Here is a 20026-nt window from a genome sequence, read left to right as displayed (position 1 = left end):
GCCACTTCTTAGCTGTGTGACACCCCGGGAAAATCATGAAGCCCTTGCATGTCATAGTTTTCAGCTGCAAATGGGACTGATAATAATAGTATTTGTCCGGTAGAGTTGTTGCAAGGATTAAGTCAGTAGATAAGTGTGAAGGGCTTAACATTTGATATAATCATGTACACAACTTTCAGAGATGGAATGTTATGAAATCATTAGTTCTCCCAAACCTTCTCATCATGCAACTCTGAGGGTGGAAAACGTAATGGGAATTGTTCCTCCTGGACTTGTGCAATCGTGCCTTCTGATTCTGTAAAGTCTTAGATCACTGGAGATGTTGCAGACAACACACATCAGCTGTGGACACAGCCGGGGGCAAATCGTAAAGAGATGCTGCTTTATATTAGAGGCTTTCTAAATTTATATAATGTAGAGTGCCTTCCTGAAGTCAGTATAGCCCTATGGTAAAGAACATTGAATGTGGGGACATATTCCCTAGGTTCAAATTCCAGGTTTGCCACTTCTTAGCTGTGTGACACCCCGGGAAAATCATGAAGCCCTTGCATGTCATAGTTTTCAGCTGCAAATGGGACTGATAATAATAGTATTTGTCCGGTAGAGTTGTTGCAAGGATTAAGTCAGTAGATAAGTGTGAAGGGCTTAACATTTGATATAATCATGTACACAACTTTCAGAGATGGAATGTTATGAAATCATTAGTTCTCCCAAACCTTCTCATCATGCAACTCTGAGGGTGGAAAACGTAATGGGAATTGTTCCTCCTGGACTTGTGCAATCGTGCCTTCTGATTCTGTCTGTAACATCAGACTATCATTATCCCTGTAATCTGGTTTACAAATTGAGTGCTTTCCTTTGATTGTGTTCAGCTACTTAAGCATCTTTGTTTATACCACCTATATTTTCAGAGTTGCTTTTTAGATAAAGCCCATGTTAAGCCAAGAGCTGAATTAAAATACAGTTCAAGAGGTCATTTTCTCTGTCCTTTTTCTTTAACTTTAAATACAGCATTGAGGACAAAAAGGATTTATTTTATTTAAAAAATTAATTACGGTATATTGTTCTAACAATAAAATCATATATCCTTATTCCCTTTTAATGCAGATTTAAAGTACATTTGGCTGCTGCATTTCACACAACATTCACCTAGGCTCCCAGGCGTATCTGGTTTTCTTTTCTACCACTGGATTCTTTAACACATTTTATTTTTTTTGTCTTTTTTCGTGTCCGGCAACGGGATTGCAACCCTCAGTGCTGCACCCGCACCTCACTCAGCCAGTGAGCGGGAACCGGTCTGTATGTGTTTTTTTTTTGTCTTTTTTCGTGTCCGGCAACGGGATTGCAACCCTCAGTGCTGCACCCACACCTCGCTCAGCCAGTGAGCGGGAACCGGTCTGTATGTGGGATCCGAACCCTTGGTGGGAGCGCCGCCACGCTCCCAAGCGGCGCACTGTAGCAGTGCGCCACCGGGTCGGCCCTCTTTAACACATTTGAAGGCGCCTAATGTTTCTATTCTGATCGGTGTCTTTTTGTTTAAGAATGGTGAAATGGGTAATGTGTTTGCTGGGGTAAGGTGATATTATTTGTCTTCAGTTTTGAATCTGATTCAAATCATTGAATATATTTCTTAAAAGATTCACTATTGAAACTGGAATAATGTTTGAGGTGTGTGATTATTGAACACAGAAGCTTTAAAATTACCTCTTTGTCCCAAGTATTTGAACATGCCTCTGGCACCGACAAATCTGCTGACAAGACAAATACTGCACATACTAAATAAATAAATTCTACCTATACTAAACCTTCTTATAGCTGAACACACTCCATTTGTGCCTGTTGTGATGGAAAGTAGTCATTAGGGTTCATTGTGTTTGGATGTATCTTAGAACTAATAACCAGGGTTTAGGATATTTGAAAAAAATACTGTTTTCACCATTCCCAAGTGAGAGTGTACTAATCTTGAAGAAAAATCATAGTTTGGAATGCAAACCAATAATAGATTTTGAACTTCTGAAATCCTTGAAAAGAGCATCTTTCTACCGATGTAACAGATACTAGTCTTTAAATTAGAACTCTGGGCATGAGTTTTCATTTCAAATGAAACATGCTGACTTATAGCTTGCCTTTAAGCCTCTTGGTACTTAAACTGTGTGACATAAACACTAAAATTATTTTTCTAGATAATGTTGTGCATGCCAGATTGGATTGTTTTCCTTTTCTTTTAATTAGTTACTTAATTATTTATTTTTAATGGTATAATTAGCATTCAAGCCCTCACTTCTCCTCCAAATCTAAGACCTTGACCATAACCTACGTCTAATAATATGGTGCTGCTGCTGTGCCAGCGCCTGGGTTCCCTCACCCGAGGCATTTGCCAATTTGATCCTGTCTCCATCATTCCCTTGCTTTCCTTTTTAGAAAGGTCTACAACGTCTACGAAGGTATTTCAAAACATTTGTGGAAAAATGGAATTGGAAGATAATATGAGTCTTTCCATGAACCTTTTGAAGTACCCTTGTATATATGTTTAAAAACTGAATATTTTTACATAAGTTATTTTATGTTTATAGAAAAAGATATCATGCAAAATGTAATCTTTGGGACTTACTTTTTTTCCCCCAACAAATAGTGATACGTTGCTAAGGTTTATTCAGACTGCAGATTCCAGTGTAGCTGTTCAGTTTTGCAGTTTTATAATATTTCGTTGTATGCCGTAGTTATCGATCCACTTTCCTATTGATGGGTGCTTGAGTTGTTTCCACCTTTTTGCTATTGTGAACAGTCCTACGACTAAACTTCTTCTACTTGCCTCCTGTTGTATGTGTGCGGGTGTTTCCCTTGTTATAGACTTAAAAGTGGACTTGCTGGGCAACAATATAGGAGAATATTCAACATTAGAAGGAAATGTCAAAAATGTGCTCAAAGAATTAGCAACAATTTACATTTTCACTAGCAATGTGCAAGAGATCCTAAGGGTCCATATCTTTTTCTATACTTGGTATTACTAGACTTTTTATTCTTTATGCTTTTTTAATTGAATTTTTGATTGAGATAACTGTTGACTCGCATGAAGCTATAAGGCATGATACAGAAAGATCCCCAGTCCCCTTTATTTCTCTTTATCCTGAGTTTCCCTCAATGGTAATGTTTTGCAAAACTCTAGAACAACATCAGACCAGTGTACTGATGTTGATACAATCCTCTGACTTATACAGACTTCTCACTTTCACTTGCATTCATATGTGTTATTTAGTTCTATACAATTTGATCACATGTGTGTGTTTGTGTATCCACAACTGCAGTCAGGGTACTGAACTGTTCCATACCATAAAGATGCCCTGATTTCCCTTTAATAACCACACCCACTTTCCCACCCAGCCAGCCCCATTCCTAACCCTTGGAAACCACGAACCTCAATTTCTGAAGATTTTTCACTTAAAAAATGTTACATAAGTGAAACCATGCAGTATATAACCTTTGGGGACTGGCTCTCTTCACTCAGGATAATTCCCTGGAGTGCCATCCAAGTAGTTACATATATCAAAATTTTGTTCCTTTTTATTGCTGAGAAGGATCCCCTAGTGTGAATGTTTGTTTAACTATTTACCTGTTGAAAAACGTCTGGACTAATTCCAGATTTTTCTTTTTTGTGTTTTTCTGTGGCTTGATTCATTTTTGACTTGATTCTAGTTTTTGACTACTGTGAATAAAGCTGCTACGAACATTCGTGTATAGTTTCGTGTGTGAACATAAGTTTTCATTTTTGGCATAAACATCCAAAATTGAAATTATTGGATAATACGGTATTGGCATGTTTGCTGTCTTAAAAAACTGCCAAGCTGTTTTCCAGAGTGGTTGTACTATTTTACATTCTACCAGCAATGTATGAGTGAACCATTGTCTTCATGTCCCCACCAGCATTCATTGTCACTATTTTTTATTTTAGCCATTGAGATAGGTATGCAGTGACATCTTGGTGTGATTTTAATTTGTATTTCCCTAATGGCTAGTGATGATGAACATCTTTTTTGTGTCCTTATTTGCCATCTGTATACCCTCTTCAGTAAAATGTCTATTTATACCTTTTTGCAGTTTTCTAATTTTATTTATTTATTTATTTACTATTGAGTTTTGAGACTTCATTATGCATTCTTGATATTAGTCCTTTGTTGGATGTATGGCTTGCAAATATTTCTCCAAGTCTGTAGCTTGTCTTTTCATCCTCTTCATCTGAGCTTTCACAGAGCAAAAGTACTTTATTTTGATGAAGTCTGGTTTATTCACTTTTCCTTTTATGGATTGGACTTTTGATGGTGACTCTAAGAACTCTTTGCTGAGCACTAAATTCCAAAGATTTTCTGCTTTTTTCCCCCCTAAACGTATTATAGTTTTATGTATTGCATTTAAGTCCATGATCCATTTTGAACAAAGTATTTGAACATCAGACCAAGCTCATCGATCTAAGTAAACTCAGCTGAGCACTAAATTCCAAAGATTTTCTGCTTTTTTCCCCCCTAAACGTATTATAGTTTTATGTATTGCATTTAAGTCCATGATCCATTTTGAACAAAGTATTTGAACATCAGACCAAGCTCATCGATCTAAGTAAACTCATCAGACTAAGCTAATCGATCTATGTAAACTCATCAGACTGAGCTAATTGATCTAAGTAAACTAATCAGACCAAGCTCATCGATCTAAGTAAGGTGTGGGGTTTAGGTCAGGGGTATAAGGTGTGGGGTTTAGGTCAGGGTTCTCTTGTTGTTTATGGATGTCCAATTTTTCCAGTGTGGGGTTTAGGTCAGGGGTATAAGGTGTGGGGTTTAGGTCAGGGTTCTCTTGTTGTTTATGGATGTCCAATTTTTCCAACACCATCTGTTAAGGTGCTTTTACACATTTGTTTAAATCAGTGGAACGTATTGAAGTGCATCTATTTTTGAACTTTCTGTTATTTTTCCATTGAGGTGTATGTCTATGCCTCCAAAATACCATATTGATTACTGTAGCTATACAGTAGGCTTACTATTGGGTAAAGTGATTCCTGTAACTTTATTCTTCTTTGTCATGATTGTTTTAGCTATTCTGGGGTCTGCATTTTTCCATTTAATTTTAGAATGAGCTTGTTTATGTTGTTTAAAAAACCATCCTGGGGTTTAGATAGGAATCATACTAAATCTATAGATCAATTTGAGAGTAATTGACATCTTTCTTTTGCTGAGTCTTCTAATCATGAACACAGCAAATTTCAACATTTATTTAAGTCATTGATTTCTTTGATTGGTTTTCTTATTATCAGCACAGTGTCCTGTATGTGTTTTGTTGAGTATATTCCTAAGTATTTCATCATCTTTGGAGCAATTGTAAATGACATTAGACATTAATTTTTTTTTTTTTTTTTTTTTTTGTGACTGGCTACACTGCGCTCAGCCAGTGAGCGCACCGGCCATCCCTATATAGGATCCGAACCCGCCACGGGAGCGCTGCGGGCTCGGCCCAGACATTAATATTTTGCAGTTGAATGAGCACAAATTGAATCTCACTGTGATCTTAGCTTTTATTTCTGTGGCCACTAATGTAGTTGAACATCTCTTCATTCCTTTATTGATCATATATATTTCCTGTTCTCTGACATGTCTGTTCATGGTTCTCTATATATTCTTGACACTAATTCTTTTTCAGTTTTTTATATTGTGCACAACTTTTCAGAGTTTTAACTTATCTTTTTATTTTCTTTATGATGTCTTTTGATGACCAACTTTTAAAATTTTAGTATCATTAATGTTATTAATCTTTTGATTTATAGTCAATCATTTTTTATATCTTACTTAGGGGTTAGATAGAATTTATATCTTCAAGTCACTTATGACTTGGGTGAGCTAAGTAAACAGATCATTTTTTATTGAAAATCATTTTTTAGAACAAAAAATACCAGTTTTCTTACTCCTATTCTAAATAAAGAAAAATGTTCTAAGATTTTTTCTACATCGTTCCCAAATAATAAATTAAAAAGTGAAATAAAATTCCCAGTATGTTTTGGAAGAAAAATAATACTACTCTCCTTTTGAGAGCAAATTTTCTCTTGCAGTATTCAGTTTTAGAATTTTTTAAGTATGGTACAGTAGGGCTGACAAAAACAAAGCTGGTGTCTTTGTATTTGGTTATTAAGAAAGGGGAATTGGTGCCAAAAAATTAATATATAAACTTTGGATTGAGTTGTACTGTTCAGCCAGAATGAAGATTGGAGTATTTAATTGGCAAATATGTTTTTCCCATCTGGTAAAAAGATCCAGGTATTCCATGCAGATATATGTCTGCAAAAAAATTAAAGATTTTTTAAGCAAAATGTGGACTGTTAGGTGCACAGACACATAGCATATGTTTAACTTCCTATGCTAACCACAGTAGTTCAACTTTTTTTTTTTTTTAGATAAAAGCATATTCAATTTGTTTATGAACACTTCTGTATTTTGGTTTTCATTATATTAATATTTCAAATCTTATTTTACTGTCATTTTAATGTTAAAAAACAAATTAAACAGGGATTTTTCTGGGCCAGCAAGAAGTTCAGATGGATACAATGAACACATGTATGCATACTCTTCATGGTCTCCAGTCTTAATACGAAAATTCAGCAAAGCTAAGCAGTCCTTTGGAAGCATAGACTAGAGTGTGAAGTGATGCTACTAAAACTACCAAAGATACCATGACATTTTTAAGGATTTGTAAGACACTTTAAGAATATTCTGGCATCTTGGCTCTATGTGACCAGACACGGTGGTTTTCACCTGGTCAAGCACAGACCTACCCTATATCAGGCAGCCCCCCACCCTCCGTGGTAAAGACTTAGCTATTTGCCCTTACTGTCTTCCCCAGTGTCACTGCAGGTGCCTGGGGACCTTCCCTGAAGGTAAAGCTTAGGTAGTGCCACTCCAACCACTGGACATCCTTTTCTGGGTCCTAATTGAGCCATTTAAAAAAATCAATTACCTGAATGATCTTCAGAGACAAAATCTTATTTTCACATAGACACAATATGCAAACAAATTTGAATTTGGGGGAAATTTTGGGGCCTTTTTCCAATTTTCTTCTTTCAAAAGTCCTTCCTATTTAAGCAAATGCCTGTGTACCTTTCTTAGGCTGAATGCATGGCCCTGACTTTTCCTTGAATTCGTCAAGCCCATATTTCTTTTCTCCTATCACTTCCTCTAGCAGAGACTTATCAGAATGGGAGAGCCCGCCTTTTTGCTTCCTGGCCATCTTTCCATCTCAGCTGACTGGCCCGCACTGGTGTTGCTAAGACCTTTCCTGGAAAGAATCTGCAGGCTAAAGCCCAGAGCTGGATGAGTTTGCAGAGACACTTCTTTCTAAAATACGCGGAAGGCTGAGTTGCCAGGATGGCGTGAACCTGCCAGTACTTTGCTAACTATTTCCAGAACACTGGCTCTGCTGCCAACTGTTACCACAATTTTTTCCTTGTAAAAATGTATTTAAGGGAAGGGTTGTAAAAAGCTAGTTGCTTTAATGGGAACTTTATTGTATTCTTAGCACTAAGTTATCGGAAAGACATTGAACTAGACTCACTCCTTTAAAAGTTCCAAGAGTAACAAATGTACTTTTCTGGTCTGTGCTTTGCAGAAGTGAAATTTGTCTGTCAAACTCCAGCCATTGCTGACATTGTAATCCTGGTGGATGGTTCATGGAGTATTGGGAGATTCAACTTCAGACTGGTTCGGCAGTTCTTGGAAAACCTGGTTACAGCGTTCAGTGTGGCCTCAGAGAAGACACGAATTGGTACATCTGTTATTAACACTAACAGTCAGCTGTCAGTGTAAAACTGCTGGGAAGCTTTTTAAGAAATTTCAGAAACTCTTTACAAAGTAGCTTTCAGAATTGCAAGATCAGTTATACTGTTGTTCCCAAAAGCTGATGTTTGGATCAGTAAATATTCATTCCTTCGAATTTTTGCTAACACTGTCATTCTATTAATTATTGAACACATTTTAATTATCTGAAAAGTCCAAAATCTCCTCTGTTCATAACAATAAAACTTTTAAAGTTACAGCTATGTTTAAGAATTTCTCACATAGCAGTATTCTTTTTATTCAAGAGAAATAGCTGAATCCAGGGAAATGTTGGACTAAGAAAATTGGAAATAGTTTTATCGTACAACATAATGTTTGCCAAATTAATTCTAGCCAGGATAAAAAGCAAAAGAAAAAAAAGTTGCAAATCTTTGAGCAATATTATAAACAATAAAAATAATAAATCGTTATTACATGAAGTCTCATAGTTTAACTTTTAAATAGCCATCAACAGACACCATTCCTTTGAGAATAAAGCAACAGCAAAAACAAAGAAATATAGGCTTTTTATCTACAAACGTGGTCAGGCTTTTTTTAAAAAAATGCTGAGTACTTAATTGGTGCTCACTTTTAAATGGCTAGAAAATATACACACTCCTCCCACCCCCAGTTATCCAACTGGACTCCTTTAATTGATGTCAGGAAGTCATTTTGGAAGTATAAAGCCATGCAAAGAAAAAATTATTGCAAAGTTTGGTCCCTTAATCACGCTAGTTTCTTGAATAATCCTCTAGATCTTTGAGTAACATCATCTTTCTTTTCCAGGTCTTGCACAGTACAGTGGCGACCCCAGAATTGAATGGCACCTGAACGCTTTTAGCACAAAAGATGAGGTGATTGAAGCTGTCCGGAACCTTCCATACAAGGGTGGGAATACGCTAACAGGTATGTTTTGTTCAGTTCACGTTCTTTGCAACGTATCTTGCCAAAGAATAGTTTCATTATTTCGTTTTGTCACTTTGAAAGAGTTAGCATAGTATTTTTTAATTAAACTAGCACCTAAAATTCTTAGATGCTCTTTTCCCAAACTCAGCAGTAAGAGTTAAAACCCAGATATCTCATTCCTTTTGCTATAGGAATATAGTGTCTCAGGAAGGGCTTGGTTGGGCTAGAACAGAGTAAAGCATAAACTAGCACCTAAAATTCTTAGATGGCTCTTTTCCCAAACTCAGCAGTAAGAGTTAAAACCCAGATATCTCATTACTTTTGCTATAGGAATATAGTGTCTCAGGAAGGGCTTGGTTGGGCTAGAACAGAGTAAAGCATTCCCGAGGCCAGCAGCCTTCAGTAGTGGTCTAACCTTTGTCAGAGAATTTTCCTTTCTCCCTTTTCACCTCTATTCTCTTCCAGCCATCCTCCATTCTGTCATTTAAATGAAAACAAATTTCTATCTGCTTTTCTTTCTTTTTTTTTTTTTTCTTAAAAAGATGACCGGTAAGGGGATCTTAACCCTTGACTTGGTGTTGTCAGCACCACGCTCTCCCAAGTGAGCTAACCGGCCATCCCTATATAGGGATCCGAACCCGTGGCCTTGGTGTTATCAGCATCATACTCTTCCGAGTGAGCCACGGGTTGGCCCTTATCTGATTTTCAAAGAAGATATTTTCTTTGCCCTTATTCTGTAATCAGTAGTTATCGTGAATATATTTATGGATCTTTGGCACACCAGCATTTTAAATAAATGATTAATGTAAGAATATGTATATTAAAAGTATCCATGGCACCACCACAAGGGATTTGTATAGATTTTAACCTTAGTACATGCAATTGCCTTTCACAGGCACTTGATACAGTAGCTCAGCTGAAACAATACAGACGCTATTGTTGACTTTTAGGTAAACCACTGAAATCCTGGTAATTGCTTTGCCAACTTGAGGTATAATCTAATAGAATTTTTGTCAATACAGCAAACAGATTATTAAACACAAATCCTGTAACAATATTGCAGCACTTCTTAATTTTTTCTGGGTGGAAATTGTCACATTCAAAAGGCAGAAATACAATTACGATTGTAGGTCTGTCCCCACTACTAAAAAAGAGAAAAAGAGACATTCTGGTTCTTTAGAATATCATGAACAAAGTTGAAAACATAGTGATATTTTGAGACAGTCACTACTGTGTGGGTATTCTTGCTTCATCCTAAATTATGAAGGTTTAGATTTCTGGCACACAAGATCTGTGTTAACATCCATTGGCCATTCATTCAACGTTCTTTATTAATGCTAGTTTCTGAAATGATGTGGTATTCAATTATTTTTATTACCTTCATTCTGGTTGATTTTAGTTTTTCATTAGATTTGTCAAGAACAAGGTTGTTGTAAAAATAAAGCTTCACATCTAATAAAAACTCTTTTAGTTCAATAAGCTAGTCATCTTGTGGTTACATTTTGCAGAATTAGAAGGCTTTTTATTAGAGATGGTTGGTTTGTGTTTATTTTTCCTTGTTTTCTCCCAGGTCTTGCTTTGAACTACATTTTCGAAAATAGCTTTAAACCAGAAGCAGGAGCAAGGACGGGAGTACCCAAAATTGGCATTTTAATCACAGATGGAAAATCCCAAGATGATATTATTCCACCATCCAGAAACCTTCGTGAGTCTGGTGTAGAACTGTTTGCCATAGGTATGTATTCTTCATGGTCCTGTTTCAGCTATGGGCAAAGACAAATGACCACTTAAAACAATGTGTAATGCCAAGTGCACTTCATTGAAAGCCAGGAGACTCGAGCACGTTCTAGTTCTGGCTCTTGTCCTATCCAGCCCTGTGATCTGAGCCCAGCCTCCTTACATTTAAAATGGGAGTGATGCCAACTGTCATGTATCTCTTGAGTGGGAGGATCTCTAGGTGAGACATCATACATAAAATGTTCTGAAAAGCATAACGTGGCATGCAAAGGTTAAGTACATGTTTGTTACCCTTTAAATAGTCAGAATTTTCTCTTTAGGGTCATTTTATAGCTATCTCTTTTCTGGTAGTACAGGGAGAAATTAATTTATTATTTTCAAGGAATTAGGATGCTGCAGCTATTTAAGAACAGTGTGAAGTTCTAGATAAGCAAGGTTATTTATTTAAAACTAACCCTTTACAGGGTATCATTCTTGTGGAAAAGCATATATATGGCATACATTCAGAATAACTACAAAATATTTATATAATGCAACTTTCCTGTTGATTAAAATGTTTACATTATCTTTGGCAATAGGCGGGTCTTCTATTTGGCAGAGACCTACAAACTATTTCAGCAACAAAAATGGTATTCAATTATTTTTATTACCTTCATTCTGGTTGATTTTAGTTTTTCATTAGATTTGTCAAGAACAAGGTTGTTGTAAAAATAAAGCTTCACATCTAATAAAAACTCTTTTAGTTCAATAAGCTAGTCATCTTGTGGTTACATTTTGCAGAATTAGAAGGCTTTTTATTAGAGATGGTTGGTTTGTGTTTATTTTTCCTTGTTTTCTCCCAGGTCTTGCTTTGAACTACATTTTCGAAAATAGCTTTAAACCAGAAGCAGGAGCAAGGACGGGAGTACCCAAAATTGGCATTTTAATCACAGATGGAAAATCCCAAGATGATATTATTCCACCATCCAGAAACCTTCGTGAGTCTGGTGTAGAACTGTTTGCCATAGGTATGTATTCTTCATGGTCCTGTTTCAGCTATGGGCAAAGACAAATGACCACTTAAAACAATGTGTAATGCCAAGTGCACTTCATTGAAAGCCAGGAGACTCGAGCACGTTCTAGTTCTGGCTCTTGTCCTATCCAGCCCTGTGATCTGAGCCCAGCCTCCTTACATTTAAAATGGGAGTGATGCCAACTGTCATGTATCTCTTGAGTGGGAGGATCTCTAGGTGAGACATCATACATAAAATGTTCTGAAAAGCATAACGTGGCATGCAAAGGTTAAGTACATGTTTGTTACCCTTTAAATAGTCAGAATTTTCTCTTTAGGGTCATTTTATAGCTATCTCTTTTCTGGTAGTACAGGGAGAAATGAATTTATTATTTTCAAGGAATTAGGATCCTGCAGCTATTTAAAAACAGTGTGAAATTCTAGATAAGCAAGATTATTTATTTAAAACTAACCCTTTACAGGGTATCATTCTTGTGGAAAAGCATATATATGGCATACATTCAGAATAACGACAAAATATTTATATAATGCAACTTTCCTGTTGATTAAAATGTTTACATTCTTTGGCAATAGGCGGGTCTTCTATTTGGCAGAGACCTACAAACTATTTCAGCAACAAAAAAGCCCAGTTTCCAAGCAACACTGAAATACAAATCAAAGTGCCACAGCACATTCCTCAACAGGTCTCTGAAGATATTTAAAATTGGTTATTATGAATGATCCATTTCATTACATTTTATATATTTAATTATTCTATTCGCTGTTAATCTTATTACAGAAATTGGCAAACACTACAAATCAAGGCAGAAAGCTGACTGTTAAATATTTACCAGCACACCCCTGGAACTCAAATGGGCCATAAACTAAATGATTTTAACCATATGGTAGCTTCACTCCTAAAGATAAATGTGAACTTGGTTCTAGGAATTGATTCAAATTTGCTTGGCCTTAACGTTTCTCGCCCTGAAGTTTCGGAGCTATCAATGAGAAAATAAAGTTCCTCTGACCCATTGCTAGATTTGCTACTCAAAGTATGATTTACAGAATGCTTCCTTCCAGAAGTAGTTTCTTCCTTACCGTGTGCCAGGCATCATGGTGGGTGTTGGGTACAAAGATGAGCAAGGCAAATTCCTTACAAAACAAATTCCTTCCAAGTCATGATGAGTGTTTTCTCTTTTTCCCATGCAGCTCTAGCAGTCAAACTATTTTATTCAGAAAGGTGAGAGAGAAACAGATTTGGAACTATCTTTTCTAGAATATTCTTATAAGTTCCAACTTGTTGGTTTTAACTGAATGCCACGAAGAAGTAGTATTGACACTAAGCTCATTGCTTCAGCACGCACTCAATGTTATATTGATTCAGATGTGCACTTTAGAAGCTATCGTAGCAGTCCTTCAGGCAAGAAACATCAGAGAGATTTATTTTTTATTTTTCTATCCCTTTGTCCAATAAAGGAAATCTCTGCGGAAGACTTAAACTACTGTGAGATTAATCTATGTGTTTACCCTCCATTTTCTGCTCTTGTTAATAATGAACAGATGAGTTTCCCCTTTGTCCAATAAAGGAAATCTCTGCGGAAGACTTAAACTACTGGGAGATTAATCTATGTGTTTACCCTCCATTTTCTGCTCTTGTTAATAATGAACAGATGAGTTTTTAAACAAAACTTTAAGTGAATTCAGCCAGATGTGATTTGGACTTTTTCTCTGAGAATTACCTGGAAATCAGCAATATTATTGTCTTACAACCTCCTAAAGCAAATAGTTCAGAGACAACTAATGCTTTGTTACTCAGTATGTTGAGGTTGAAAGATAAATTAATTGGCACAGCCAGGCATCTAAGAAGTAATTCATGTCGCCCCAGGTAATCTCTCTTTTTTGCTACCACAGTACCTCCTTTAAATACCCTCAGATGATTGAAACAACAGGGATCTTTAAAGAAATCCTCCCCATTTGCTGAAGCTTGGGAAAGAGAAATCTACCTTCACACCCATAAAACCTAACCTTCTACCTCTCCTATTCCATCTCTAATTTTGTTGGTAAATATTTACCCATTTTAATGTACAACCTTCTGCGAGGCAGTGTGATATTGTGGAATTCCAGCTGTACACTTACTAGCTGTGTATCCCTGAGCAAATTAATTAACCTTTCTGTTCATGTTTACTTATCTGTAAAGTGGCAGAAACAATAGTGGTAAACTCATAGTATGAGTTGTGAGGATTACATGTGTTAATGTATGAAAAATACTTTCTCCAGTGCCTGGGGCATAGTAAACACACTCTAAGTGTTAAGTGTTAGGGTTCACAGCTTTCTGTCCTCCTCTGTTCCCTGCATAATTCCAGACACCTGGCTTGACATGTAGTAATAGAATCAGTAGATGTTGGGCCAGAATTCCCTTTTTTGTATTAGCAAAATTGCAGGGGGTACTAGATAGCATATCGTAATTAAGTACGTTAAATTTTTTTCCCCAAGCTTTCTCTTTGGTTTAATGCTATATATATATATATATAATTATTGTTCTAGGAGTATCTCTCAATTGAAGTAAACTTATTTTATAGAAATTTTAACCTGATGCTTTGATGTTTAGAGTACTGGTTTAATTACTATTTCTTCCACAATATTCATGCAAGACAGAAGTTAGTTTCATCAAGTCATCTTCCTGTTAAGATGTACTGAGCAATTAATATCTAATCATTTAAAAATGATTCTGAAGCTGACTTTTTTTTCCTTTTCTTGTCAGCCGGCTGGTAAAGGGATCCAAACCCTTGACCTTGGTGTTATCAGCACTGTGCTCTAACCAAATGAGCTAACTAGCCAGCCCCCTGAAGCTGACTTTAAAAAGACAATCTGACATGAAACATGCCTCTTTAAAGTAGCAAATACTTTCAACCAAATCCAAGACTGCAGGTCTATTAGCAGGTGGGGAGTAAGTGAACCATCCTCTGAGATGGGGGCCCCAACTGCCCTTTGTCAGGACACATGCATGTAATATCTACTTTCATTGATGATACATATTCTTGCTGTTCCCTTTTCTTGTGTATTTTCTTTCTACATGCATCATTTGTTAGAATCAGAGCTATCACTTTCCGTTATGTAATAGATATAAGATTTAGCTATTTTTCATCTCATCAATTTATTTCATGTGTGTGTTTTTAAATTAAAATTTTCATTATTTATTGCCCCCCACCCCCCACCCCCCAAATAAAAAGCCACACAAGTTGCAGGTGCTTTGATCGCAGTGGGGACTGACTGGGTCGACAGGTCATGTCCACTGCAGTTGCTCTTTCCAGTGGGGCGTGATGTCACCATCCTCTCTGTTGTCCTCAATACAAGGGGTGAAAAATGCAGATGTGAATGAACTTCAGGAGATCGCCTCAGAACCGGACAGCACTCACGTGTACAACGTTGCCGAATTTGACCTGATGAACACAGTTGTGGAGGGTTTAACGAGGACGGTCTGCTCCAGAGTGGAAGAACAGGACAGGGAAATTAAAGGTAAAATGAGTGCCAGAGAGCAGTCTTGTAGATGCTGCTATGACTGTGCACAAAAGTCTATTGTGGATTATGAAAATTCTTGTCATTTTTTATGTTGTCTTTCTAAAGATGCCTTTTTTCTCCAAAGATCTGAGTCATCAAAGTAGAGGGAGTATATTGGAAGGCTTCGTGGGGGTGAGGGAGGGATTCTTTAATCACTAGATGATTTTCTCTGTAGTGTTATATTTAGACTATCATTTTTTAAAAAATAAACTTTTAGTTTTGAGATAATTATACATTCATATACATTTGCAAGAAGTAATACATAAAGAGATCATGTATTCTTTACCAGTTTCCTCCAGTGGTAAGATCTTGCAAAACTATACTATAGTATCACAATCAGGATATTGTCATTGATGCAGTCCGGTTACAGAACATTTCCATCACCACAAAGATCATTCCTGTTGCCTTTTTATAGACTCTCTCACTTGTATTCTTCCTCCACCCTCTCCCTAAACTCTGACAACCACTCATCTGTTCTCCATTGCTATATTTTTTAATTTCAAAAATATTATGTAAATTGAGTTATGCAGTATATAACCTTTAGGGATTGGCTTTTTTCATACAAGATAATTCCCTGGAGATTCCTCCAAGTCACTGCATGTGTGGACAGCTCTTTCTTTTTTATTGTGGTGTCATATTCCATAGTATGGATGTGCCACAGTTTGTTTAAACATTCATACATTGAAGGACATCTGGGTTGTTTCTAGTTTTTGGCTATTATGAATAAGCTGCTATGCATATTCATGTACAGGTTCTCCTGTAAACAAAAGTTTTCACTTCCCTGGGATCATTCCCAGAAGTACAATAGCTGGATCATATCCCAGTTGCATATTTAGTTTAGTTTAGTTTTCATTAAGGAAGTGCCAAACTATTTTCCAGAGTGGTGGCAGCATTTTATGTCCTCATTAGCAGTGTATGAGCAATCCAGCAATGCATTGTCACCATTTGTTGTTACTATTTTTTTATTTTAGCCATTTGCTAGGTGTGTAGTGATACAACACTGTGGTTTTAATTTTCATTTTCTAATGGCTAATGAAGCTGAACATCTTTTCACACGATTATTTTCCATCTGTACGTCTTCTTTGGTGAAATGTCTGCTCATGTCTTTTGCCATTTTCTCGTTGGATTTTTTTTGTCAAGTATCAATTAGTCATACCTGTGTATGTTTGTTTCTGGGTTCTCTAGTCTGTTCCAGGGTGTCTCTGTGTCTAATCCTCTTCCAATATTATACAGTTTTGATTTACTGTAGCTATATGATAAGTCTTGAAAATGCATAGACTTCAGTATTCCCACTTAATTATTTTTTAAAAAATTGTTTTTCTTTTCTAGTTTCTTTACTTTTCCATTAAATATTAGAATATCTTTATTCTATAAAAGAATCTTGTTGAGATTTTGATAAAAATTTCATTGTCAATTGCCAATTATCAACCATTAATTGTCAAATATCAATTCAGGAAGAATCGACATTATTACTACGTTGATTCTTCTAATCCATGAACACAGTATGTCTCTCCATTTATTTAGACATTCTTTTCTTTCCTTTGTCAGCATTTTGTAGTTTTCAGAATACAAATCCTGTATAGGTTTTGTTAGATGTACTTCTAAGTATTTAATTTTATTTTGGATGATTTTGGTTGTATTGTATTTTTAATTTCAGTGTTTACATATTCATTGCTAGTAAATAGATACACAATTGATTTTTGTATGTTTATCTTATATGACCTTATGTATCCTATGACCTTATTATCTGAATTCACTAATTAGTCTGGAAATTTTTCTCCAGATTTTTGGAGATTTTTTTAAAATGTAGAATATCATATCATCTGCAAATGGGGATAGTTTGATTTTTTTTTCTTTTTGTCCTCCGTACTTTTTATTTTCTTTTCTTGTGGTATTGCACTGGCCAGAATTTCTAGTATGTTGAATAAAAGTTTTGAGAATGAACATCCTTGCCGTATTCTGTAATTGCAGGGGGAAAGCTTCTGCTTTTCAAGGAATTGGTTCATTTCATCTAACTTGTAGAATTTATTGTGTGGTTCATAATGTTCTCTTATTATTCTGTTGATATCTGTGGGGTCTATCTCCTGTTTTCTTCTTGTTATTGGTAACTTGTGTCTTTTCTCTGTCTCTCTCTTTTTTTATTTTTCAGTCTTAGAGGTTTGTCCATTTTTAAATCTTTTTCAAAGAACCAGCTGTTGGTTTCTTGGCCTTCTATATTGTTCTTCTCTTTTTAATTTTTTTAGATTTCTGCTCTTATTTTTATTATTTTCTTCCTTTTGCTGATTTTAGATTTATTTGGGTCTTACTTTTCTAGATTCTAAGTGAGAACTCAGATTATTGATTTGAAATGTTTCCTTTTTTCTAATGTAAGTATTTAATGCTATAACTTTTCCACTTAGAATTGCTTTAGCAGTGTCCCACAAACTTTGATATTTTGTATTGTCATTTTTATTCAGTTCACAGTGTTTTTGATCTCCTTTGATGTATCTCCTTTGATCCATTGATTGTTTAGAAGTGTGTTATTTAGCTTACATGCATTTGGCAGTTTTCCTGTTATTCCTTTCTGTTATTGATTTCTAGTTTGATTTTATTGTCATCAGAGAACATTTTCTATATAATTTCAATTGTTTTGAATTTGCTGAAGCTTATTTTATGGCCTTGGATATGATTTATCTTATATATGCTCTGTGGTTCCTGGAGAAGGATGTTTATTCTGCTATTGTCATGTTATTGTTATGTTCTAATGTTAACTAGATCTTGTTGGTTGATGGTCTTGTTGAGTTCTATATCCTTGCTCATCTTTTTGCCTAGTTGTCCTACCAATTGTTGAGAGAGGATTTGACAGTCTTCATATATTATTGTGGAATTGCCCATTTCTTCTTTTAGTTCTGTTAGTTTTTACTTTACATATTTTGCAGCTCTTTGTTTGGTGCATATACATTTAGGATGCTATGTTTTCTTGGTAGGTTAACCATTTATCATTATGCACTATCTTTCTATGTCCCTATGATTTTTTTTGTTCTGAAGTCTACTATATCTGATATTAATATAGCCACTGCTACTTTCTTTTGATTAATATTTACATGATATAACTTTTTTTCACCAATTTACTTTCAACATACATACAAGGGCACTTCAAAGAATTTGCAGAAAAATAGAATTAAAAGACAGTATGAATCTTTCCATGAACTTTTTGAAGCCTCCTCATATATCATTATACTTGAAGTGGATTTTATGTAGACAGCATATAGTTGCATATGTCTTTAAATCTACTCTGCTAATCTCTTCCTTTTAATTGGTATATTTAGACCATTTTCATTTAATGTAAGTATTCATATGTTTGGGCTTAAGCCTACCATTTTTTTTTCTGCTTGATTTCTTTGGTTTTTATTTCTTTGCTTTCTTTTTCCTTCTTTCCTGTGGGTTGGATATATTTTAGAAATCCATTTTGATTTATTCATAGTGTGTTTCAGTGAATCTGTTTGTACAGCTTTTTTAGTGATTGCTCTAGGTATCATATTTTATTTATATAACTTATTACAGCCTGCTGCTGTTGACATTTTACCATTTTGATTGCAGTGTAGAAACCTTATCCACCTTCAAATCCCAGATATCTATCTCAGCTCTGACACTTACAATAATCAAGTTATTTAACCATTGTGCCTTGGTTTTCTCACCTACAAAATATGAACAGTAATAGATTAACTACTGAGAATTAAATGAGATAATACTTCTGAAGAGCTCAGGAGAATACCCTTTGATACACACATGCTCAATTAATTTTGCTGGTACTATTCATTAACAATGTCTTTTATTTAAGAAAGTTCTTTGGAATCAAGGACTATGTCTTATTTAAGTTTGTATCCTCAGAACCTGGTACCTAATAGTGCCTGGTACCTAATAGACTTCTAAATGTCTGAATGAACAAATGCAGGGATGAGTAACTAAATCATCTTATCTAGAGATGAAAATTTTAGAGGCTGCATAAAATCGATAGTTATTTCTGACTAATGGAACTTCTTAGGTTTATAAGAATAACTTTAGGAAAGAGGTTGATTTGATATGTTTCTTTAATTTAGCCTTAGCCCTTGCCAGCATTGGGCCACCTACGGAGTTGATAACTTCTGAAGTCACTGCCAGAAGCTTTATGGTTAACTGGACTCATGCCCCAGGAAATGTGGAAAAATACAGAGTTGTATATTATCCTACCAGGGGTGGAAAACCAGAGGAGGTAATAAGAAGACGGTATTTTTAAGCCCTTATTTTCATTCTCTCAAGTCTTGTACAGTAGTGAGAACAAGACATAAATGTACATATGAGGAGATTATTCTGTCACAAACGTTTTTGAATAATTTAACTGAAATATATTTCTACCTGTCCGTATTGTTCTCCCGTCTTTCTAGATTGTTATATTTACATCTTCTTCTGTCATCTACTATAATCCTCAGAACTGATCAGATATGAATTCCTAACACAACTTATTCTTCTTTTTAAAGTTAATGAGTTCCAAAGCAAAAGGTATCAATAGCTAATTACCATGCCAAGATCCCTTTTGCTATTCACACATTTTTTATACCTGGGGGTGGTCTGAACTTTCTGCTTTAGTGCAGTCTGTGTGTTCCAAATTATGTGGTCATATAATGGATTAGTCTTCCAGAGTTTGGAGTTTCCTGGACATTTGTAGAGTTTAGTGCAATAGAAAAGCCATAGTAGGGCCGAGCCCGTGGCGCACTTGGGAGCGCAGCAGCGCTCCCACCGCGGGTTCGGATCCTATATAGGGATGGCCGGTGCGCTCACAGGCTGAGCGCGGTGCAGCCAGTCTCAAAAAGGACAAAAAAGAGTGTGCTAAATAAACAGCATGTGCAGGATTGGGGGGGAATGTACAGGGATGCGCTTCCTAAACCTTAAAGGGGCGAAACAATTTCTAGTAACAAACACCCAGAAGTACTACTGATTATTAATAATGAAACATGCTCATTCTAAATCATTC

General features: G+C 35.8%; 1 protein-coding gene across 1 annotated transcript in view; it reads left to right on the top strand.

Moving 5' to 3' along the window:
• Positions 1 to 7610: 7610 nt before the first annotated feature.
• COL14A1 (collagen, type XIV, alpha 1) overlaps positions 7611 to 20026 on the top strand; it is a 165143-nt gene continuing 152727 nt past the window's right edge. Inside the window, exons 1-5 of the mRNA XM_008579625.1 lie at positions 7611 to 7794; positions 8631 to 8750; positions 10321 to 10485; positions 14833 to 14994; positions 19116 to 19267. Coding sequence (XP_008577847.1) covers positions 7611 to 7794; positions 8631 to 8750; positions 10321 to 10485; positions 14833 to 14994; positions 19116 to 19267 — 783 coding nt within the window. The remainder of the gene's footprint in view (positions 7795 to 8630; positions 8751 to 10320; positions 10486 to 14832; positions 14995 to 19115; positions 19268 to 20026) is intronic.

The sequence above is a fragment of the Galeopterus variegatus genome, unplaced genomic scaffold (genome assembly GCF_000696425.1).
Source record: "Galeopterus variegatus unplaced genomic scaffold, G_variegatus-3.0.2 Scaffold1931, whole genome shotgun sequence".
In the NCBI taxonomy this organism is placed as follows: domain Eukaryota; kingdom Metazoa; phylum Chordata; class Mammalia; order Dermoptera; family Cynocephalidae; genus Galeopterus; species Galeopterus variegatus.
This window is presented reverse-complemented; position numbering and strand designations above follow the sequence as displayed.